Source organism: Rhinichthys klamathensis, unplaced genomic scaffold (genome assembly GCF_029890125.1).
Source record: "Rhinichthys klamathensis goyatoka isolate OS25496 unplaced genomic scaffold, OSU_Roscu_1.1 h1tg000281l_1, whole genome shotgun sequence".
Classification (NCBI taxonomy): domain Eukaryota; kingdom Metazoa; phylum Chordata; class Actinopteri; order Cypriniformes; family Leuciscidae; genus Rhinichthys; species Rhinichthys klamathensis.
In genome coordinates this window covers 1,096,507-1,121,561 of record NW_026606800.1, presented here as the reverse complement: position 1 = coordinate 1,121,561, position 25,055 = coordinate 1,096,507, and the positions used below count along the sequence as shown (strand labels likewise).

General features: G+C 42.7%; 1 protein-coding gene and 1 pseudogene across 1 annotated transcript; both read right to left on the bottom strand.

Annotated features, from left to right (window-relative positions):
* Positions 1 to 5,216: 5,216 nt before the first annotated feature.
* LOC130103030 (trace amine-associated receptor 3-like) lies at positions 5,217 to 11,570 on the bottom strand (annotated as a pseudogene).
* A 6,652-nt stretch (positions 11,571 to 18,222) lies between these two features.
* taar1b (trace amine associated receptor 1b) lies at positions 18,223 to 19,221 on the bottom strand. Its single transcript, XM_056269214.1, has one exon. It carries the CDS (start codon positions 19,219 to 19,221, stop codon positions 18,223 to 18,225), a length of 999 nt encoding a protein of 332 aa, XP_056125189.1.
* Between the last annotated feature and the right edge of the window lie 5,834 nt (positions 19,222 to 25,055).

Genomic DNA, 25,055 nt, shown 5'->3' with positions numbered 1-25,055 from the left:
TTTTAATAAGGCAAAGGATAAGCAAAATAATTGTGTACATGATAGCTTGGTAAAGGCCAAAATCCAAAGAAAGATTAACATTTATATAGTACATGCTATAGTAAACATCTAGTTAGCTCCCTAAATGGGCTCAGAGCAGCTCAGTCTTGTTCGTATATATATATATGCTCAGATTCGAGGTAACACCTGTACACCAGTCCATGTAACCCATAGTTACAAAAACAACATAAACTCAGGAGATTACAGAGAAAAAATAATACTTCAACAGTGTGTAGTGATTTGAAGATCAATGGATGGGTTTGAGACACATTACACCACCATCAGCCTGAACCGTTGGAACATGGCAGAATTGATTCATGTAGTGCACATAAAATTAAGGATATTGACAAACACAAACTGATAAGAATGACAAAAACAATCAAAAGACTAAAACCAACTCGAATGAAATCAGAAAATAGAAAATAAAAACTAAATCAAAATAATAATTAAAACTAGTATCTCAATGGTACTAAAATAAAACTGCATAAAATTCAGATCTCCATCACTGCACTGAGAAACCGAGACTCGTCAGACCATGCAACTCTGGGGTCAAAACAACATTGGACCCCATTGACTTTCAATGTATGAACAAAAACAAAAAGATATGTTTCAAAAATATCTTCTTTTGTGTTCCAAATAAGAAAGAAAGTAATACAGGTTTGGAACAATCTGAGGGACAGTAAATGATGACAGAATTTTAATTTTTGGGTGAAATATATTACTTTAAAGCAGGAAAGGGCAAACTCTGTCCTGGAGGACCACTTTCCTGCAAAGTTTAGCTCCAACCCTGAGAAAACTCACCTGCCTGTAGCTTTCTAGTAATCCTGAATACATTGATTAGCTGGTTCAGGGGTGTTTGATTAGGGTTGGGGGGCTGAGGCTAAACCCTGCAGGACAGTGGCCCTTCAGGACTTAGTTTTAAATATTGTTATCATTTACTCACCTTAATGTTGTTACAAATCTGTATGAGTTTTTTTTCTTTTGTTGAACACAAAATAATATATTTGACGGCACCCATTGACTTCCATAGTATTATTTTTCCTAATATGGATGTCAATGGCTATACCGTCAACTGTCTGGTTTCAAAAATTCTTTAAAATATCTTATTTTGTGTTCAACAGAAGAAAGAAACTCACGTGTTTGGAACAACTTGAGGGTAAATCTTTTCTTTTTTTTTGGGATGAACTATCCCTTTAAGCATCATTAGCATCATGCCTTGAAAATACTCTTAAGCGTAGGGAATAGTGGCACCTGGTGGTCAAAAGGGATAAAAGTTCCCTTTCAGTCGAGAACGTCAGACGTAGTCGACGTCGACTGAATGGGGATCACGCCAGTGAGCCAATAATTTTCTAGTACTATTGAACGAGCCAATGGGAATTGGCGTACGTGATGACATCACACACTCTGCCTGATGACTGTCGCGGTGTTGAGATCGAGACTCGCCTTCGTCCGCGAAGTGCAAATCCCCATTACCATCCCCCACCCCCGGGTGCTGTGTGGGATGGTTGATCAGAGGATAGTGATGGATGTCTCACACGGTAACCATTTCCTGTGGGCTCCTCACTCCTCCATTACACCGCAGCCGATGGAATTCCTGTTAGACGTGCTGGTCCCTCTGTAATGGACCGATCAGCCATTTCAATTGGGGTTCCCCCAGAGGATAAGATGCCGATAGCAGCATCGGGGGGTGAGCTGGCCTCTGGAGATGACGACTTGCCTGTGTTATCTCCCTCTGGGAGTGTTACGTTGCCCGAGCCAGATCCAAAAATGTCAGCTATGCTGAAACAGGTCTCCCAGGCTGCCGGGCTCAAGTGGAACCCTCCACCGTGTCCCGTTTAGTCTCGGTTGGAGGATTGGTATCTCGGGGCGGTCCACGCTGGTTCTCAGCACGCCGCCCCAGTGCTTTTCTTTACCGAAGTGCATGGAGAGCTTACCAGGTTATGGTAAGAATAGCTTTTCCCCCTCACTACCCTTGATGGAGGAGCGGTGAAGGGTTGCGAGGCTATCCCTCCAGTGGAGCGGTCTATCGCGACACAGGTGCACCTGTGTCTGGCGGCAGCTGCCTTTTGGGGGATCCTCGTCTCTCCCCTAAGGCCTGTGAGTTCTCTTCTTGTCTCTTCAAGAAGAGTGTGTTAGGCTAGTGCTAGAAGTGAGAAAGGGTCCCACTGAAAAAAATTTCAGAGGCTCCTGGGGCATATTGGCAGTCGCAGCCGCTTGGCTTCCTCCATATGAAGACCGCTTCAGCACTAGTTTTATGATCGAGTCCCAAGGTGATGTGGCAGAGCGGCTCTGTGTGATAAAAGATCAACCCGGCCTGCCGCCAAACTCTCAGCCCGTGTTCAGACCTTCAGGTCCACTAACACTGACTGAGGGGCCATGTACAAAGGACATGCTTTAACGGAGGCCTGGGCGACCTCTGACTGCATTGGTATTCGTTACCTCGAGTTGGCAGTTCACCTCGCTTTGAGCCACTGCTGCTCAGCGAGCTGGTACTGGTCTGAAAAGACCACATCGCGAGCGTTGCGCTAAGCTTCCCTCGCATGTCACAACTCGCCCATCACCTCCTCCTTGGAGTCAGAAGCTTCTGAGGTCGCTTCATTCCACTATAAAATTCTCTCGGCCTGCTCAATCATGCCGCCAACAAGCCTCACGACAGCTATGGCCAGGGAGAGTGGAGACTCCAATCCCCTGGCGGTCCAGCTGGGCAGGGACTACTTCGGGGCCGCACAGTTACATCTGTTCCCTCTCAGGACTTGTCCCTCTGCCAGTTGTGTTTCTGTCTGAGCGGACATCCCTTTAACAGACACTGGCTCTCAGCTGACCCCGGGGCCCCGGCAGAAATGCGTTCCCCAGTGAGCCTTCTAAGAAAGCGGCTATGCGATTTATTATCGCTTGGCGCTGCTCAAGTTCAGTGATTTTCATCACACTCAGGTGTTGAGCAGAAATGCTCCTGAAGCTCAGTGAGCTTATCACATCTAGTGTTGAGCAGTGCTCCTGTCTTGTGCGTGCATGTCGCTTGCACCTACTGTGCTAAGTCAGGAGTGGAACAGGTCTTGATAGTTGCCCCTTATTGGCTCAACCAGATCTAGTTCCCTCGACAGCCTTCCTGACATCCCCTGAATACATTTCAGGGACGGGGCATGATGGCATCCGCGTTCAAAAAACTGGACGGGGAGGTTCAGGTGGCTACCACAAGGATATGTGGTAGTGACCATCAATTCTGCAAGCACCCCCTTAAGTTAAGGCAGTTGTGCTTCGCTAAGTTAGAAGTGAAACCTATTCGTTGAAAGAGTCTTCTCTCCTTGAGGAGATCCTAAGAGCGTTCGGTCATTTCAGTGCTCTCTTTCCTGCAAGTTGGGTTGGAGTAGGCTGTTCCTTCACCCTCAATATGATGACGAAACATCATATGCAGAAGCATGGGAAGCACGTCCTGATCGTCAGGTTCCTGAGCGAGCAAGGGTCATCCCCGCACCCCTCTTTATCCTCTTGGACCTATCTCTGGTGCTACTGCACTGCAGAGACCGCCCCTGAGCCACTGCAGGCAGTGAGTTAAAAATTCTGTTCTCCTGCTTGCATGGTTTCTACTAGAAGGTAGGGACTTGCTCGCTTTTGGTCAACGACTTGTGCCTGGAATACGGGCCAGCTAACTCTCACTAGCTGTGACCCCGGCCTGGATATGTGCCCAAGGATCCTACCTCTCCCTTAAACTGGGACCAGGTGGGGAGCCTGCAAGCGCTGCCTGGTGGAGGCAGACCCAGCCCTGGCTTTCTCTGTCCGTCCACTTCATTAGCCTTAGGACCTCAGACCAGCTCTTATCTATTTAGGAAATCAGCAGAGAGGGAAGGCTGTTTCCAAGCGAGGTTGGCCCACTGAAATGTGGCTGCCTTCATCTTGGTGAAATTCCCGAGATGCACAAGTCCATTTAGGTTTTGAGCTCCTCTTAAATGAGTGTGTGCTCCCGCTTAGGCGTTGACATAGAGTGCTTCGCTGACAGATATTCTAGAGTTGGGGGCTGGGCGACACCTTAGTCGAACCGCTGCTTCCCGTGGGCTCCCTTCACATGAAGCCAGTTTCACTGTGAGCCCGGTTTGTTAATTTGCTTATATAGTATAATGATGTTGTTTTTTGTCAAAAATATTGAAGAATAAAATACTTACATTTACATAGACATTTTATCCATTAAAAGTAAATCAAATACACATTAGGACACAAATGTTCTTCTTAAAGGATCGTTTTATTGTAAAAAAAAAAAAAAAAAAAAAAAAATTTTTTGCATCTGTAGATCATACATTGTTTTGTATCTACTTCATTTTTATATTAGCTTAACCTGTTGCATAACCTTGCAACAGTTAGGTTAAGGTTGACTGTTGCATTTCTAACTTCCAGTTATAAGGAATATTAAGAATAAGATCACAACTTTAAATCAAAGGTTCTTAGATATAGAACACCTTCTTGCAGTGGCGGCGCCAGGGGGGAGCTAGGTGGTGCTGTAGCTCCCCCTATAATAGCCATAGCACCCCCCCTCCCCTTCAACAAAACCGATCAGAGCACCGTCTATTAAGTGTTAAGCATCCCCATAGCACCTGCAACAGAAAATCTCAGGAGCCGCCACTACCTCCTTGATCAGTTTATTTCAAGGTTTATAAAATCGTAATTATATTTTCTCATATTGTCCAAAATATCATCAAATAAAGTATGTCAGCATAAACTAGAATATAAAAGCATGTAGGTTAATAACAGAAGAAAAGTCCCTATTGTGAAGCATAACATGATATCCTGATGTAAAAATGACTGACATTCATTCAAATGTCAAGGTGCGTGAATCACTTAACCATAAATACAGGATGATATGAGAATCATAAAGGCCTTCTGAAACCAAGTGTCACGAACACACACAGGGAAAGAAAGATCCATTAGCAGTATGTTTAATATGGTAATCCGTACTCACAATCCAGTCCAAGCAAGGTTCAAAATCCAAAAGGCAGTCCAAAACATAAAACAACAACAAGACTCATGCAAAGGCAGGGCACAGAAGTGTGAGGACATAAAACAACGACTCCGTGACATGGACTGAAACAGACAGGGTATTTATACACAGAACTAAACAATGTAATGAGAAACAGCTGCGTGCAGTGATGAGTGATAAGAACAGACAAAGGATCGTGGGAAATGCAGTTTCAGAATGAATGGTGACAGTGACAAGGGAAAGAGACCTCTAGTGGACACCCGGGGAAACACAAACCAACACTGTGACACCGAGAGTAGAAAAAAACATATATCAATGGATTACAAGTGGAGTAAAAGTGTCCAAACCAAACCAAAGCATCAAAGACACTGGCTGGAGTCACAAAATTAAGACAAGAGTCAATGATTGTAGCAATAAAAATAGGCAACCAGCAAAGATAAAAAACACCCATGACAATGGCCAGAGTTTTCACTGCTTTTCCTTCTCTTTGTGCAGAGCTTTGGCTCTTCAACCCTCCTGCTGCTGGCACAGTTACTCTTTCTGACATAACCTTTGCATGTTTTATTGCAACATGGAAGATTTTCATATAAAAAGAGCTCATGATCGTTCCAGGAAGGAAGAATGTGAGAATTGGATAAGACCCCACTGTTTGTTAAAAAACACAACACAACTTCCTACACAGTAAACCTGTATGATAAACGACTCCAAGCCAATTTTGTTCACCCCTGAAAACACAATAGAAAAACTGTAGAGAAATGAAAACAGCCATGTAAATGTAGTAAATAAAGTCACAATGTTGTTTGTGATCCTCATTTTATATCTTAAAGGATCACAAATGGCCCAGTACCTGTCAATAGATGCAGTATGGAGGTCATGTCTAAACTTGAATGCACTTTACACACAAAATCTCCCAGATACCAGCAGCCTTCAACAGATCACACCATGCTGTACGGCATGACCAAAGAGCCCAGAAGACAATCACAAGCTGCCAGAGAGCGAACGATCAGATAAGTTGGAGACTGTAGATGTTTGAAGTGAGAGATGGAGATGATGATCAGCAGGTTCCCAAAAACTGTTGTGAGGATCATCAGCACCATGAAAACATACAATGCCACTTTAACTACAGTAAGATGATGCAATTTCGCACAGGAGTCCAGCAGCGACAATGCCCTAGCAACCACATAGCAACTGCCGAGAACAGAAGTGACCACACAGCCTTTTAAGTCTACACTGAAAAAAAATTAGTGTAGGATTTAACAATTTTCATTCAGAAATTGCAATTAAATTTCACAAATAAAGAAACAGTAAGTAACGCATTGAATTAAACATGCAATTTTGAAGTATAAAGACTGATACAGTATTTTCTTATAAAACATACTCTAAAAATCTTTGTGTGGTGAGCAGGACGAGGCCGTGGGAGAACGTTGCAAGGCCGGTGGCGTGAGTGATAATGAGCGTGTTTTGTTATATGTGACAGCAGTCGTCCGTGACGGGCTGCTGTCTTTAATTTCATTTTGTATTCGTTTATTTTACGTTTATTAAAGTCTTTGAATGTTCTCCGGTTCCCGCCTCCTCCTTCCCATAACATCTAACCGTGCTACACATTGTTTTATTTACAACTTCAAAAAACACCATCAGATGGCGACCAATACGGACAGTCACCAGATTACAGCGAATCAGTTCTCACTCCATGACCCGAGAAATCCAGATTCAACATGTTCAATCAGTGAAAACAAGCGCAGACCAACGGCAATGGACGCCAACAGGGGTATAACACTGATCCGACAAAACCTGATGAAGTCTGTATGTATCGGTGCAGTGTGAATTGGCCTTTACAGTATAACACTTAGGTCCTTTTAATCTGTCTTTAAATTGCTATACAAACTATATAAGGCCTACAGTAAGTAAACTTCTGCACTGGCCTGCCTATCTCTTATCCTTTAGAAGAGGTTATAATGCTCTGCTTAACACTTTTATTATATATTTAAAACCATTCCAGAGATATTTGCACAGTAAATGTCTATCTGGCTCTCAAATCCACAGCTGTCAGTCACACACACCTCATTAATGGTGCTTTGTGTCTTGGACCCATGAGACTTGTTATCAGTCCTCCATTTCTTTGGAGTGACTCTCAAAGGAGTCAAGACCAATCAAAGGTGTTAATACCACCTCTCACCTGCTTTACACGTGAAGCTTATTAGCTGTATCCTGTCACATTTTTATCACAGCCAACTTGTTTACCCATAATGCCCTACAGAGCTGAACTTTTATCATTAGGGAGACAGACAGGACAAACAAACTTTTAACTTCTTTGTGCTTCAATCTAATCACAACATCAGAGAAATGATAGAGTTCTAAATAAGGTTTCATTAAACAAAGTTCGGGAGGAGCACGTTCAAATAATCACTCCAATCAACTTGTCATCAACAATCATCATGTCTATCCTACAGTCATGGTCAGAATTGATGGCACCCCTGGTAAATATGATCAAAACTGGCTGTAAAATCTGCATTGTTTATCCTTTTGATCTTTCATTAAAAAAATTGGCAAAATTCTAACCTTTCATTGAAGTAAAAGAATTGAAACTGGGGGGGAAATCACATTATGAAATAAATGTTTTTCTCCAAAACACATTGGCCACAATTATTGGCACCCTTTTATTAAATACTTTTTGCAATCTCCTTTTGACAAGATACCAGCTCTGAGTCTTCTCCTATAATGCCTGATGAGTTTGGAGAACAACTGACCTGAGATCAGAGACCATTCCTGCATAAAGAATCTCTCCAGATCCTGCAGATTCCCAGATCCATGCTTGTGCTTCTTCTCTTCAGTTCTGCACTCATCAGGTCAGGGAACTGGGACGGTCATGGCAGAAGCTTCATTTTGTGCTTCGTAACAAATCTTTGTGTTGATTTTGATGTTTGTTTTGGATGGTTGTCCTGATGGAAGATCCAGCACGGCCCATTATAAGATTTCTAGCAGAAGGCGTCAGGTTTTGATTTTTTATCTGTTGATATTTGATAGAATCCACAATGCCATGTATCTGAACAAGAAGTCCAGGACCTCCAGCAGAAAAATATGCCCACAACATTAAAGATCCAACGATATATTAAATTGTACACATGGGGTACTTTTTATCCTTGTGTGCACCAAACCCATCTAGCGTGTTTGCTGGCAAAAAGCTCTTTTTTTAGTTTCATCTGACCACAGAAACCTGTGCCATTTGAAGTTCCAGTCGTGTCTGACAACTGAATATGCTGGAGTTTGTTTTTGGATGAGCGAGGAAGATTTTTCTTGAAACCCTCCCAAACAACATGTCTTGATGTGGGTTGTTTGATTTTTTTTTGTGGCTTTCTGATCCCCAAGACTCAACTAATCTCTGCAATTCTCCATATGTGATCCTTGAAGAGTCTTTGGCCACTCAAACTTTCCTCTTCACCGTGCATTAAGGCAATATAGACACACTTCCTCTTCCTGGCAGAATCGTAACATCTTTAGTTGATTTGAACTTCTTAATTATTGCCCTGATGGTCAAAATGGGGATTTTCAATTCTTTAGCTATTTTCTTACAGCCACTTTCTATTTTGTAATGGTCAACAATTTTTTAATGGACATCAGAACTTTATTCTTTGGTTTTACTCATTGTGATGAATGATTAAGGGGATTTGGCATTTGTGTTTCCTCAAATTCAAACTCCTGTGAAACACGAAGTCATGGCTGGACAATTTCATGTTCCTAGTCACCCTGGTGTGCTAAAAAAGGAAAATATTAATGGGAATATACTTAAGAGATATTTTACTGGTAAAAAAAATGTAGGGGTGCCAATAATTGTGGCCAACGTGTTTTGGAGAAAAACATTTATTTCATAATGTGATTTCCCCCCCAGTTTCAATTCTTTTACTTCAATGAAAGGTTAGAATTTTGCCAATTTTTTTAATGAAAGATCAAAAGGATAAACAATGCAGATTTATTTTTTACAGCCAGTTTTGGTCATATTTACCAGGGGTGCCATTAATTCTGACCATGACTGTATATCATATATATATATATATATATATATATATATATTCACTCAGTCGACTGACCTACATTCCTTGACAGTTTTTCAGCAATCCCTCCACCACTCCGACTACTCAGTCTTGGCTTGTTCCTTCCACAGCCAGGAATACGGGGGGAGTACTCTGGGTTCGGGCTGAATACCGAGCCCGGAGCCCTTTCCTCGGACAGCATGCCAAATATGCATACCATTTATTCTCTCCGACTTATTTGTAAGTGTGAACTCGTGAAACAAAGTAAGTAAAACACTAACAATAACAAAAAGCAAGATTTTTTAAATTGGAGAAGTATAAATAATAAATAGACTGGATAAAAGTTTAAATGAACCATGTACTAGAAAGGTTTTGTATTTATTTATTTGTTTGGTTTCTTAGCAGAAAATTTTTACTTGCCCTGCAAATATTTTCACTGGACACACCACCAAAAATTACATATTTATTATTTTTAACAACATAGTCACAGTGTCACAGTCATCGTCTGCACCATCCTGTCTTCGTCTTCACTACACTTCCCAGAATCCTCCTTGTCTCCACACCTGAACTCACTCCCTCAATTACCCACCTGTTCTTCGTCTTCATCTGTGTTCACCTCGTCATTGTTCATTAGTATCTGTATTTAGTCTCCTTCTGTTCAGTTAGTCTTTGTTGGTTCTCGTTTATGTAAAGTGTGTCTGTTACGAGTTGTTATCTTCTGCCCGTCTGCCTGTTTGTACCCTGTGAGTTTATTATTGTAAGTTAAGTTTATTGTTATTGGAAATTCGACTTCTCGTCTTCCTCTCCATACACCTAGTGATGGCCAAATGAAGCGTTTCGAAGCATTATTGCTTTCCGATACAATTGTGTCGAAAATGGTTCCTTACTCGAAGCTTCATTCAGATAGAAATTGCAGCACCATCTCCTGGTGAAGTAAATGTAATGCAACAAGGCTGACAACCATAAAATGCAAGTAGGCTTATGTACGCCCCGTTTATGACGTGTTTACCGAGGCGATCAAAGCTGAAACAATGTTAGTGCTGTGATTTAAGTAGGTGAATTTCATGTGTTCACCTTGATGATAAAACATTAAGCATGATGTGTGTGTGTAATTATTTCTTTAGACAAGGACAGAAGATCAGACCAGCTTAAAAAAAGTTGGAAACCATCACAGAAATTCTAATGGTTTCTATTAAACTGGCTTTTACCATTTAAACCACTACAGTATTCTTTATGTTGTGTGTTTGGCACATATTCCATTAGGATTTAATGCCACCACCAATAGAACCCAACACATAATCAGTAGAGACCCACAGACACCACTATAAATTCCATTATAACCAATAAAATTCTCATGAAAACCATTAAATCCAATAGAATTTCTGTAATGGTGTCTATAGTTTTTTTTTAGCAGGGCAGCATCATGAAAGCTTTATCTTGTTTAGCTGTGGGAAGCATATCTCTATAACTTGTTAACTGGTGGGACTGATATTTTTGTATGCTGAAAAGGATGTGCTTGTGTAACTGGTTGTAGTTGTATAATGTAGCAGAGAGGTTTTGAAGTTTCTGTCTTTGATGCATATTTTTATGTAACAATGTTCATATGTTCTCAAATTAATAATAATAATAAAATGTGTCAGAGGGTGTGCTTTAGGCTACAGCATACAGAAAGTTTATAAGTGTTCATTAAATGGTATGGTTTTTATTCAGAAATATTTTTCCACAGTCTTTGGTGAAAGGCGATTTCTTTTTTTAAAAACAATTTCACCAGCTTTAGGGAATATCCTCTCGCATGGAACAGATGATGCAGGAGTACACAAAAACAGCTTCACTTTTATAAGAAATACAGCCGCCAGGTTTCAAACCTGTCGACACTGGATTGGCCTGTCAAAGCAGTCAGGTGGTTCACTACAGGAGTGAACCAGTGTGTTTGCTTCAGACGTCATTTTCACGTGACTAGTGACGTAATGATACAAGCTCCGAAGCAGTGGTTCATTGCAAGGACCGTTCGAGTTTGAAGCAAGCTTCGGAGCGTCGGTGTCAGACGTAACATCACTACATACACCTCCCGTGACACACAGGTGAAGTGAATATCATTTATCATCTCCAACAAGGCCACAAACTGAGATCTAGATTAGATGGAAAGCAAACAATAAGTTCTCGTAATCAATGTGTTGGATGCAGGAGAAATAGGCAGAAATAAAGATCTAAGCGACTTTGACAAGTGCCAAGTTGTTATGGCAAGGCGACTGGATCAGAGTATCTCTGAAATGGCAAGGCTTGTGTGTTGCTACCGGTCAGCAGTGATGAGAATTTACCAATAGTGGTTCGAGGAGGGACAAACCAAAAACCAGCGACAGGGTGCTGGGCGCCCAAGACTCATTAATGCACAAGGGCAACATCACGAGAACGGCCATGTAGGCCGTTTACCTGGGGAGGTGATGCACCAGGATGGACTGTGGGATGACAATAAGCCGGTGGAGGGAGTGTGTGATGCTCTGGTCAATGTTCTGCTGGGAAACCCTGGGTTTGGCCATTCATGTGGATGTAAATAATATCATGGGGATATTCAAATTAAATGACCCATTATACCACTGATCAGCTCTACCAAACTTGGATGTCTTTTTCCAGTAATAAACAAACACTGTTAAGTTGTTTTGATTGATACTGTGAAGCAGCTTTGATACAATCTGTATTGTGAAAAGCGCTATATAAATATATTTGACTTGACTTGACTTGACTTAAATTTAACACATGCCACCTACCTAAACATTGTTGCAGACCAGGTAATCTTCATGTCAATGGTGTTCCCTGACGGCCTCTTTCAGCAGGATAATCAAACTGTCACACGGCACACATTACTCAGGAATGGTTTGAGGAACATGATGAAGAGTTCAAGGTGTTGCTCTGGCCTCCAAATTCCTCAGATCTCTGAGCATCTGTGGGATGTGCTGGACCAACAAGTTCAATCCACGGTGGCTCCGCCTCAACCTACAGGACTTGAAGGATCTTGGGACTTGATCGTTTTGGTGCCAGAGACCACAGGACATATTAGGGGTCTTGTAGAGACCATGCCTCAGCGTGACGGTGCTGTATTGGCAGCACGTGGCAGCATCTAAAAATAATATATATATTTTCACTTTTCAAAGCTATTCAAAAGAGCATCAAAGTATGATTCTAAACAGTAGAAACACAGTTTAGAATCAGAATCAAAAGATGGCGCCGATCAAAGATCTGGGTGTACCTGTTCTACATGAACACAATTGGTTCACTAAAGAATTCTTGTTTCCAATAAGAGATTATTTTCAAACATTTTATGATAACATTTTAAATTTCATGACAATTAATATAATTCATATTAAATTATAAATTATATTTGCGTTTGCTTCATGTCTATTATCACATAAACACACATGCATAAGGATTAAACAAACTCCCCATACACACAAACACACTCCTCTGTAGTGATGTAATGTTTTCTGGGGGGGTTTTGGAGAGCAAAAGTTCCCATGAGACTTGCTACAACCACTCCATTTTAATGACTCTAAAACATGCCTCAAAATCCAAATGTGTGAAGTCCCATCATTAACACTGTCAGTCATTTGGGTGAATACAACAACAGCCTCCTCAGCACTAGTAATAACCCATTAGGTGCAGTATGACATCAGCCTGTTTACCCATAATCACCCACTGATTTTTATCCCAGGCGTGATATGAAATGCCAGTCAAGAGACGAACAGCACACAGCGCTCTTCAATCCAAACTTTCCAATCCAACAGCAGATTAAACGAGAAGAATGAAAGAGTTTAGTATCATTAAGAGAGAATTAACAAACAATCATCAGAAGGACCTTGGACTCTAAAAACAACACACACAGCATTAAATAAAATGGCATATATTATTTTATATAAACATTTAGTATTAAATCATACAGGAGTGCATTATTATAAATTATCAGCATATAGTAAATGCATTTAAAGGGATACTCCACTTTTTTTGGAAATAGGCTCATTTTACAACTCCCCCAGAGTTAAACTGTTGAGTTTTACCGTTTTTGAATCCATTCAGCCGATCTCCGGTTCTGGCGGTACCACTTTTAGCATAGCTTAGCATACATCATTGAAGTGGACAAGACCATTAGCATTTCTAAAAAAAAATGACCAAAGAGTTTCGATATTTTTCCTATTTAAAACTTGACTCTTCTGTAGTTACATCGTGCACTAAGACTGACGGAAAATGTAAAGTTGCGATTTTCTAGGCTGATATGGCTAGGAACTATACTCTCATTCCTGCGTAATAATCAAGAAACTTCACTGCCGTACCATGAGTGCAGCAGGCGTAATGATATGACGCAGCGCCTGAAAATAGTTCCGTTGTGTTGACGGAAGGTGGCCTATTTTCAGGCGCTGCGTCATATCATTACGCCTGCTGCTCTCATGGTACGGCAGTGAAGTTTTTTGATTATTACGCAGGAATGAGAGTATAGTTCCTAGCCATATCAGCCTAGAAAATCGCAACTTTACATTTTCCGTCGGTCTTAGTGCACGATGTAACTACAGAAGAGTCAAGTTTTAAATAGGAAAAATATCGAAACTCTTTGGTCATTTTTCTTTTAGAAATGCTAATGGTCTTGTCCACTTCAATGATGTATGCTAAGCTATGCTAAAAGTGGTACCGCCAGAACCGGAGATCGGCTGAATGGTAAAAAAAAAAACGGTAAAACTCAACAGTTTAACTCTGGGGGAGTTGTAAAATGAGCCTATTTCCAAAAAAAGTGGAGTATCCCTTTAAGTGAGAATTAGCATGATAGCACACTTGGCTATGATACTGTTTCATCACAGAAAATGTTCACAAATGAGCTGCTTTTGTTACTACTATTTTAATCATGACAACCAGTTATTACAGTTTTTCTCAAATGCTAAAACACAAAAGCCAATCCTCTAAACCAAAATGACCAGTTGTCTAAACACATTTACTAAATCTAGCCATCATTTTCCAATATCATAAACACATTTCACATGAAGATACAATTCACAAAACACAATCCTCCGTTCTCATAAATCTTAACACATTTTTCCTTGCTTAAACACAAGTTGCAAAAGAACTCTGCTCATATTCTCAAATGAAAGCTCATGTGATGCAAAATGCTTGCCACAGTCAGCAATATTTGAACACAATGAACACACCTGGCGTCATTCATTACACACAACGACTCAAAATTGAAGACACTTGTTGCTAATGCTGTGACCACATGTATAAAAGCAAGTTCAGAGTGCACAGTTTGCTGAAGATTCCAAACAAACACAATAGATGAAGGCAGAGTCAGGGGAAGAGGAATTCGAGTCAGAGGAGGGAGAAGAGCTGGCCATGGAAGAAGAGGAGCAGGCCAACGAGGGAGAGGAGGCGCCCAACAAGGGAGAGGAGGAGGCCAACAAGGGAGAGGAGGAGGCCAACGAGGGAGAGGAGGCGCCCAACCAGGGAGAGGAGGAGGCCAACAAGGGAGAGGAGGAGGCCAACAAGGGAGAGGAGGAGGCCAACAAGGGAGAGGAGGAGGCCAACGAGGGAGAGGAGGAGGCCAACGAGGGAGAGGAGGAGGCCAACGAGGGAGAGGAGGAGGCCAACGGGGGAGAGGAGGAGGCCAACGAGGGAGAGGAGGAGGCCAACTAGGGAGAGGAGGAGGCCAACAAGGGAGAGGAGGAGGCCAACAAGGGAGAGGAGGAGGCCAACAAGGGAGAGGAGGAGGCCAACAAGGGAGAGGAGGAGGCCAACAAGGGAGAGGAGAAGGTCCAGGAGGGAGAGGAGGAGGCCAACAAGGGAGAGGAGGAGGCCAACAAGGGAGAGGAGGAGGCCAACAAGGGAGAGGAGGAGGCCAACAAGGGAGAGGAGGAGGCCAACAAGGGAGAGGAGGAGGCCAACAAGGGAGAGGAGGAGGCCAACAAGGGAGAGGAGAAGGTCCAGGAGGGAGAGGAGGAGGCCAACAAGGGAGAGGAGGAGGCCAACAAGGGAGAGGAGGAGGCCAACAAGGGAGAGGAGGAGGCCAACAAGGGAGAGGAGGAGGCCAACAAGGGAGAGGAGGAGGCCAACAAGGGAGAGGAGAAGGTCCAGGAGGGAGAGCAAGACAACCTCGCACCATCATTACGGATGAGATGCGAGCAACAGTCATTGACCATGTCATTGTCCATGGCATGACAATGGCTGAAGCAGGACTAAGAGTCCGTCCAAACCTGAGTAGGTTCACCGTGGCCACCATTATCAGGGCATTCAGACAACACAACAGGTATTGTATTATATTGCTTTCTTTGTCACAATACAATTTTACAAGCCTGTGAAAGTAGTCTATTGGTTTCAAATCAGTTGTTACTGTATTGTATAGGGGCGGCAGTGGCTCAGTGGTTCATGTAGGTTGTCTGCAAACCGAAAGGTTGGTGGTTCAATCCCCGGTTCCACCTGACCAAGTGTCGAGGTGTCCATGAGCAAGACACCTAACCCCAGCTGCTCCCGACGAGCTGGATGGTGGCTTGTATGGCAGACACCGCCGTCGGTGTATGAATGAGTGTGTGAATGGGTGAATGTGAGGCAAATGTAAAGCGCTTTGGTGGCCATTGGGTCTGTGAAAGCGCTATAGAAATGCAGTCCATTTACCATTTATTGTAAAACATGTCAATTGACAACACATGTTTCTTTCTTTAGAGTTGAAAGAATGCCACATAGAGGTGGGAGGGTTGCCATATTTACAGTGGCACAAGAAACCCTCATTGTGGATATGGTTCGTGAGAACAACCTCATCAGACTCCGGGAGATCAGAGACAAAGTTATATTATTATAAAGAGTATAATATTACTCTTTGTGCGCCCATGGGTTTGGAGGGGCTTGTCCACCGGCATGCTGTCCTTGGGTCTTACAACACCCAACGTCTCCTCACCTTCCTAGAGGAGCAAAAAGACATCCTCCTGGACCGCCAACAACACCATCCTGGGCCCGCACATCACATTTATGTGATCATTTGGGACAATGTACGCTTCCACAGAACAAACCAAATCAGAGAGTGGTTCACCGCCAACAGTAACCACTTTTTAAACGTCTGTCTGCCACCCTACTCCCCTTTCCTGAACCCTACAGAGGAGTTCTTCTCATCGTGGAGATGGAAGGTTTATGACAGACAACCATACACTAGAGAGAACCTCCTAAGGGCAATGGAGCTGGCCTGTGTTGACATCCCAGTGGAGGCCTTCCAAGGATGGATTCGCCATTCCTGGGCGTTTTTCCCGCGGTGCCTGACAAGAGACAATATAGCCTGCGATGTGGATGAGGTGATGTGGCCCGATGCAGCTCAGCAACATGATGCCGCACAGTGATTGTGGTGTGTGTGTGGTGTGAATAAAGTAAATAAAAAACTTCACACCCTGATCATGTTTTCAAGAGTACTGTTGTGTGCAATAGATTCTGTTTTTGCATTGAGTTGTGTTACAGTAGTGTACATGCAGAATTTACTATAGATACTCTTCATTTGAAACTCACAAATCTAAATGCCTAATCCTCTGCAGAGATCTAAGAAGATCCATTACTGTAAAGTTTCTAAAAAATATGCATTGGCAGTTATGAAACAAAGAACCTTCTCACAAATTGAGCATTGTGTTTTCAATTATTTTGCTGTAGTGTGTATTGATGTGTATAGTGTTTACATTTTTGAAAGCTTCGAGCTGCTCTTTTGGTGTGAAAGTTTGAGTTTTGAACTGAGAAGCTGTGGTTGTGTTTATGTAGCTTTAGAAAAGGGTGTTGTGTTTAGACATTGGGGAACATGGAGGAAACGTTTGTGAAATGTGTTTTAGCATTTGAGAAAAACTGTAATGCAGTGACTCTCTTTTGGACACTGATGACTCCTGGTATAGCTTACCAAAGCACCATAAAAATGATTCAAATATGAAAATACAAGTAATGGAATTTTCTGAAGCCATATGACAAATAACAACTGTAAAAAGAGAGTTGAGAGCTGCAGCAGAGGGGAATATTTTCAATGAATAATAACTTAAACTGCAGTCTTTTCATCACATAAAACTTCAGAGGACTAGAAATGTAGTGAACAAGCTGTATAGACTAGGCTATGTTTATGTTTTTATGGTGTTTATTTGTGTGCCAACTTTTGAGCTTGACAGCCATGCTCACTACAAAATTCTGACAGTAATATCATTGGGGCAGTTGAGGCCTAATAGTTAAAGTCAGACTTTTAAACTGAAGGTCATGGGTTCGATTCTCAATACCGGCAGAAAAATGACTGAGGTGCCCTTGAGCAAAGTGAAAGGCTGCCCAATGTTCACTACTCACTGCTCCTAATGTGTGTGCACTAACTTAAATGCAGAGGACAAGAAGAGGAAGAGGAAGGCCATTCTTGGCCATCACTTCACTTCATTCTCGGGTAAACTATTCTTTTTGAAAAAGTTTGTTCTTAGATATGAGATATAATCTTTTTTTTTTACCAACAACATTGCATAAGGCACATCCAAAATATTTTTAGAGCTGATTTTATTGCAAATGCTGAATTTGTAATAGCATACATGAACACTGCTATTATTATTCCTGCCATATATAGAAGATAAGGCAAGATGTTAAGAGTAGTGATGGGAAATACTGCTTCGTGAACCACTGTTTCAAATCTTTTGTTTCAAAACAGTGGTTCGGAGTGGGTATCAAACTGCTAAAGTCACGTGATTTGATCAGCAAGTGAGGCTTCGTAACGTCACAGCTGTTTCAGAAAGTTTCGTAAAGGTTCTCTGCTAGGGGGAGCGATCTCAATTTCGAAATTTGTTGGTGTGAAAATGTCTTGTTTCAGTAAAGTAACCATTATAAAATGTTGTTAGTCTGGCGTGAATTTCTGTAATGACTTTATTACTTTATTACGATAAAATTCTGAAATGCATTGAATTCTGAAATGTACAAATTAATAAAAGAACACACATTATAAAGACATTTCATATATTTAATAGTATTATGAGATTGCGTTTAATACATTAAAACTAAAAAAAAATTGCAATTGGTTTGTAATAAGTGTTTTCATACAAGTTTGGGCTGAGTTTGGTCACATTTATACTGTATTGAGCAGCAGGTGCTGCCAGTGAATTACTTTGCAAATAAAATTAATTGACCCAAATGATTCAAGAGTAGTATTCTAGTATGCTTCGAATTAGGCCTTGGTTACAAGTATAACTGTTTTCTGCTGCTATTGTTTTGAAATATTTCCCCAGTTACAATAATCCTCACAGCTTTTCTGAACCAAGAATACATGAATGCATAAATAAAAGGATTTAAGGCGGAATTAACATAGCCAAACCAAACAAGTGCATCAATCAGCATCGGGGGTGTTGTGTAGCCAATAAAAGGATTCAGGATGTTACAGAGGAAAAAGGGAGTCCAGCAAACCAGGAAAACTCCAACCACGATAGCAATCGTTATTGTAGCCTTCAGTGCCCGACGTTGCATGCTTCCTGATGGATAACTTCTCCTAAACTGGTTCAGTTGATGATTAATAGATCTCGCTTGGTTTTGGGCCACCATGTAGATTCTAGAATAGATCCCAAGAATAATGAAGCTAGGGATGTAGAAAGAAACCAGGGAGGTGACCACTGCCGGACCGTGACTAAAGAAGACGTGGCACCCTCCCACACATTGTACATGTGTTTCGTAGAAGTCCTTGGCACCCTGGAGGTTGAGCTCAAAGAAGATAATCGCATAAGCGAATATGGCAGGGATTAGCCAGCTGGTAAAGATCATAAACAGCACAGTTGGAAAACTGATGCGGGAATGATACGTTAAAGGGCCGCACACGGCGCAACAGCGCTCAGCCGACACACTCACAAGATGGAAAATCGAAGAGGTGCTGAGAGTAATGTCAACGCATGTGTGTAACTTGCACAAGAAATCACCAAAGTACCAACAGCCCTGAATGGAACGAACGGCACTCAATGGCATTATAAACATCCCGAGCAGAAAGTCACACAGAGCGAGAGACAAAATCAGCTGGTTTGTTGGTGTGTAGAGTTGCTTGAAATGCCCTATGGAGATGATGACCAGTAAATTCCCAATGACAGTCAAAAAAGTGATCAACATCACAGCGATGAGCTTTGGAACGTGGACACTGTTCGGTTGCACATACTTCCCACAGGATCCATTCAAAGCCTCATAACAGAGATCCATTTTAGTGTTTCATAGTCCATTGAGCTTGATCTGATGTTGAATGATACGTGAAGCAAAAACTCATGCAAACTAATAGTCTCGTGGATGGGCTGGTTTTAGTCTGTTGACATTTGTACCATCTACATTGTAAAATGGCTATAAATAACGCCATGATTTAAATTAAAGTCTAAACAGACTTTCTCCCAAGGGAGACATGAGTTTTCCAGAATTTTCCTTTTAAGGAATTCCAATAGAAGACGCTATTGTCTCTCTAAGCAGCACATTTTCTCACAAAATATTAATAGAGATACTTAGAAAGTACTGAATGTGTCTTTCCAGCTTCTCTTAGCAAATAATTTGCATTTTAAATTATTCCACCTGCTTTATACACCTAACGGGCAAAGTCCAGTCAAACTGTCTATATATTTATCCATGAGTCATGTTAAAATAGCAACTGTAACTAAGTTTGTTTGCATTTACATGCACATGTGGACTACAAGAGCAAACAGCTGCACGTTAAAGCAACACCAAGTAACTTTTTCTCTGTGGTCGCCCTACAGGTTGGAAGCGGAATTGTGCATTACCGCTGTCGTAAATAATTTAGCCTACCGCAGCCTACTGTCGCACGCACGCTCGCTGTTTATCCAGCACCGGCTTTGGAATGAACAATGTCCACAGACAAGGTAGAGTATGTTGCATGATTTCATGAAAGTATGATGTATTGCGACATCAGAAACGAAGAAAAACAAAATAATGACTATTGTAACGCTTGGCGTAAAGCGAGTCAAATTTGTAGTTTTCTTATGTCACATTAGAACTACAGAAACGCGACCCGATCTGGCAATCTTACATAGCGTGGTTATAGCAGATATAGGACCGCAAAGCGGAGGCATAAGTGCCTTTCACCCTGTTACAACTTGATGAACCACTGAAACGATTTTGGAAACATTATTTTAAGGTAAAAAATCTTACTTAGTGTTGCTTTAAGAAATCAGTACAGAAGCTCCATTCCCATCTCCATGAAAGCACACTATTAGCATACACAATGCTGATAAGTGAAAGGGGAGATAATGAATAAAAAAGCATGGCCACAATGGACTGGAAGCTAACTTGGTTGTCCTAAAGAACATTCAATTATTCATTATGTTTAGGGGGAAATGACGGAATTTTGCCATATATAACTACAGTATAGATAACATTTATATATCATCATTTATTTCCAAAACAATTTCCAACCTTCTACTTGAAAAATAAAATGCAGCAGAAAGCCCTGCTGCTAGACAATGATGGGAAATGTACTGTAGCCCAAGTACCACCTTATAAACCAGCAAAATAAGTAATTTTTTCAGCAAAGAAATTGTTTTTTTCTGCAATGCTTTACAACTATTCTTCATTTCCTCCTTTTTAGGCCTGAGGACTTAATCTCATTTTAAATTACAGCAATCTCATTACATTATGGATACTTCACCAGTGAACAGTTTGCACTTAAAGGCATCAAATGTGTTTTCCTAAGTTTCGAGGTGTTCAAATATTAGTCACATGGCATTTACAACTCAAAACAAATGTTTCTGGAACTGCACAATTTCTGAAACTGCAAGAAAGTGACATCATGGCAACGCTGATTGGCTGATGGCACCACAAGAATGCACAAAGTCTCAAAGACAGCAGACAAGATTTTTTTTTTTTTTAAATATTTAATATTTAAAGAAAAGTCTATTGCATGCTTTAAGGGTAGGCTACGGTGGCCCAGTAGTGCACAACACAATGACATTTAAAAAGCAAACATAAGTTCACAACACAAAGGAAACAAGTCACAATTTATACGTTTTAACCACTTGTTGGAATTGGCAGACGCTCCCTTACGGTAGAGATCCACTTTTGCTACACGACAGTCGCGTGTTGTCGCGACGCCTCCCCACATTTGTACATTGATGGGCGTTCCTCAAGTTTACCGCTATGGGCGTGGTTTTGAGCCAGCGGCCAGTCTAGAACAGAGGACCTGCGAGAGACTTCCCCCCGTCTCCATATGCTCTACTTCTATTGGATAGACGTGGCGCGTTCAACGGAATTCATTTGCATAAAGATGGGCATCGGCCAGCTTTTGACGCGCAGCATTTTTCCAAATGAAGCGCCGCCTTCCCGGGATGCTTTGCGGGCCCGTTAAAGTCGCGTGACGTCACCAATAGGAATTAAGCTGCGTTCACACTACACGCGACCAAGTATGGAACGCGATCGGGGCCAATAGTCTTTTTACGAAACGCGTGAAATTTGGCCGCATCAACACGCACTGTTTGTTCGCGTCAACACGGCAGAAAACACAGTAACCAATGAAATTGCTGTATTTGAGACTATATTTGCATATGTGACGCGCTGGAACGTATGTCTCTCGTTGGTATATACGTATACAAACATCAGAAGTCATGTTTATTAATGAAGGATGTCGTAATAGTATACTGGTCTGCACGTATGCAAACATCAGACGTTGTAATTGTTCACGAGGGATAATGCATGGGTACGTAGTGTGTGATGTCAGCCTTATGTCATGATTTGTCATGGCCTTTTCAGTCTTTTTTAGGTTCATCTAGCGGCAATAATCATTAAATGCTATTTTATGTTATTTTTCCCCACAAAAGGAGACACTTAATGCGTGATCTATTATACGTTTTAACTGGCCATTGCTGTCACGGGGACACACAGGAAAATAGGTAGATCCAAATGCAGTATGGCAGTAGGTGTTTATTAAAGCATAATCCATCTCGTAGTCATCCAGGCAAGGTTCAAAGTCCATGTTAGCAATCCAAATACAAATAAACAAAACAAGAAACAGGCAAGGAATACAGAACTCAGAAGTGTGGTGACCATATAAAACGACTCCGTACACATACTAACACAGACAGGGAATATATACACATATCTAACAAGACTAACACAGAACAGCTGGGAACAATGATTACGGGGAACAGATGAGTGCAATGAACTGATGAGTGACAGTGACAGACAGAATGCTGGGAATTGAAGTCAATTGTAAAGGACACCGTGAGAACGAGGACCTCTAGTGATAGACAAGGGAACACAACCAGACACTGTGACATAACCCCCCTTCTACGGAGCGGCTACCAGACGCTCCACGACAACACTAAAACATGACACAAGAGTTCAGGAGGGAGGTGGAACGGTGGAGGATCAGGGGGAGGGATGGTGGGCCAGGTCCGTGAAGGGAGACAGGAACAAGGGGTGAGGGCTTAACCGGGAACCAGGGCAAAGACGACCACTCGGGCGACCAGGGCGAAGACGACCACTCGGGCGACCAGGGCGAAGACGACCACTCGGGCGGCCACGGCTCAGGAACAGACACCGGCTCAGGAACAGACACCGGCTCCGGCTCTGGAACAGCCACCGGCTCCAGCTCTGGATCAGACACCGGCTCAGGAACAGACACCGGCTCAGGAACAGACACCAAAACTGAAACAGCCACAAGAACAGACACAAACACAGAAACAAACAGTGGTTCAGGAACAGATGCTGGCTCCGGCTCAGGTACAGCAGACACTGGCTCCGGCTCTGGAACAGCAGACACTGGCTCCGGCTCTGGAACAGGCACTGGCTCTGGTTCCGGCTCTGGAACAGGCACTGGCTCTAGCTCTGGCTCTGGAACAGCAGACACTGGCTCCGGCTCTGGAACAGGCACTGGCTCTGCCTCTGGCTCCGGTTCTGGAACAGCAGACACTGGTTCCGGCTCTGGAACAGGAGACACTGGTTCCGGCTCTGGAACAGGCACTGGCACTGGCTCTGCCTCCGACTCTGGAACAGCAGAAACTGGCTCTGCCTTTGGCTCCGGAACAGCAGACACTGGCTCTGGCCTCGGCTCTGGAACAGCATCCACCGGCATGTCCAGGATCCGAGCCAGACGCTCCAGATAGTCTAGCACAGCCTTGGCGGCCACGCGAATGGGCATCTCTTGCTCTGTCCCAGACTGGACAGACGGGACGTGAGCAGTCTCTGACTGGGCAGACGTGACGTGAACAATCTCTGACTGGGCAGACGTGACGTGAACAGTCTCTCGCTGGGCAGACGGGACGTGAACAGTCTCTCGCTGGGCAGACGGGACGTGAACAGTCTCTCGCTGGGCAGACGGGACGTGAACAGTCTCTCGCTGGGCAGACGGGACGTGAACAGTCTCTCGCTGGGCAGACGGGACGTGAACAGTCTCTCGCTGGGCAGACGGGACGTGAACAGTCTCTCGCTGGGCAGACGGGACGTGAACAGTCTCTCGCTGGGCAGACGGGACGTGAACAGTCTCTCGCTGGGCAGACGGGACGTGAACAGTCTCTCGCTGGGCAGACGGGACGTGAACAGTCTCTCGCTGGGCAGACGGGACGTGAACAGTCTCTCGCTGGGCAGACGGGACGTGAACAGTCTCTCGCTGGGCAGACGGGACGTGAACAGTCTCTCGCTGGGCAGACGGGACGTGAACAGTCTCTCGCTGGGCAGACGGGACGTGAACAGTCTCTCGCTGGGCAGACGGGACGTGAACAGTCTCTCGCTGGGCAGACGGGACGTGAACAGTCTCTCGCTGGGCAGACGGGACGTGAACAGTCTCTCGCTGGGCAGACGGGACGTGAACAGTCTCTCGCTGGGCAGACGGGATGTGACTCCTCCTTCTCCTCCTTGTCCGCGAGCAACTGGGTGCTGTTCTCTCCCCGGAATTAACCGGGAGCGCAGCATTCTCATCCCTGATACGAGCACACAAAGCATAACACTCATCTAATGTCATGCGTGGCTCCTCCTCCTCAGCTTGATTCCCATTCCGCTGTCTCCTCTCCCTTTTCATGATTGAGGAAAAATCACGAAAATTCATACCGCTGGATCTATAAGGTGACGGAGTCGTTCTGTCACGGGGACACACAGGAAAATAGGTAGATCCAAATGCAGTATGGCAGTAGGTGTTTATTAAAGCATAATCCATCTCGTAGTCATCCAGGCAAGGTTCAAAGTCCATGTTAGCAATCCAAATACAAATAAACAAAACAAGAAACAGGCAAGGAACACAGAACTCAGAAGTGTGGTGACCATATAAAACGACTCCGAACACATACTAACACAGACAGGGAATATATACACATATCTAACAAGACTAACACAGAACAGCTGGGAACAATGATTACGGGGAACAGATGAGTGCAATGAACTGATGAGTGACAGTGACAGACAGAATGCTGGGAATTGAAGTCAATTGTGAAGGACACCGTGAGAACGAGGACCTCTAGTGATAGACAAGGGAACACAACCAGACACTGTGACAATTGCAAGCATGTAACTGTTTTTTTTTTTGTATTTAAGTGAAATAATATGAAAAATATGTTTATTTACTATTAAAATGATTGATTAAATCCAGGAACTTAGGTAAATAAACTGGATTAATGTAATGATATCTATATTTTAAACATAATTAACTGATATAAGAGTTCTGGGGGGAAAACGGGAAGTGTTTAAAGGTTAAATATTAACCCTCTACAGCACAGCCCTTAGCCCATGTTCAGTACATTTTTCTTTAAATGATTGCAACCAATTAAAATGTTTGAAAAAATACAATAAGGTTTGGGAGTCACTATCAAGGAACCATTTGAAGGTGGGACGTTCTTTTCTGACACATGGTCACTGGAGCATATGATGTGAGAAGAAAGCAAGATTATTTGCTTTAGTAATCTTATTTAAATTGACACGAACTGAAATTAATGTTGCATTTAAATGGCAGTTTCCCAAATTAAACACAAGAGCTGTTAATTTAGAATGATGTGTGTAAGAAATGTGTTTAGAGTTTTGCAAAAAGTTTGAATGGTTTCACCGAGTGAGCC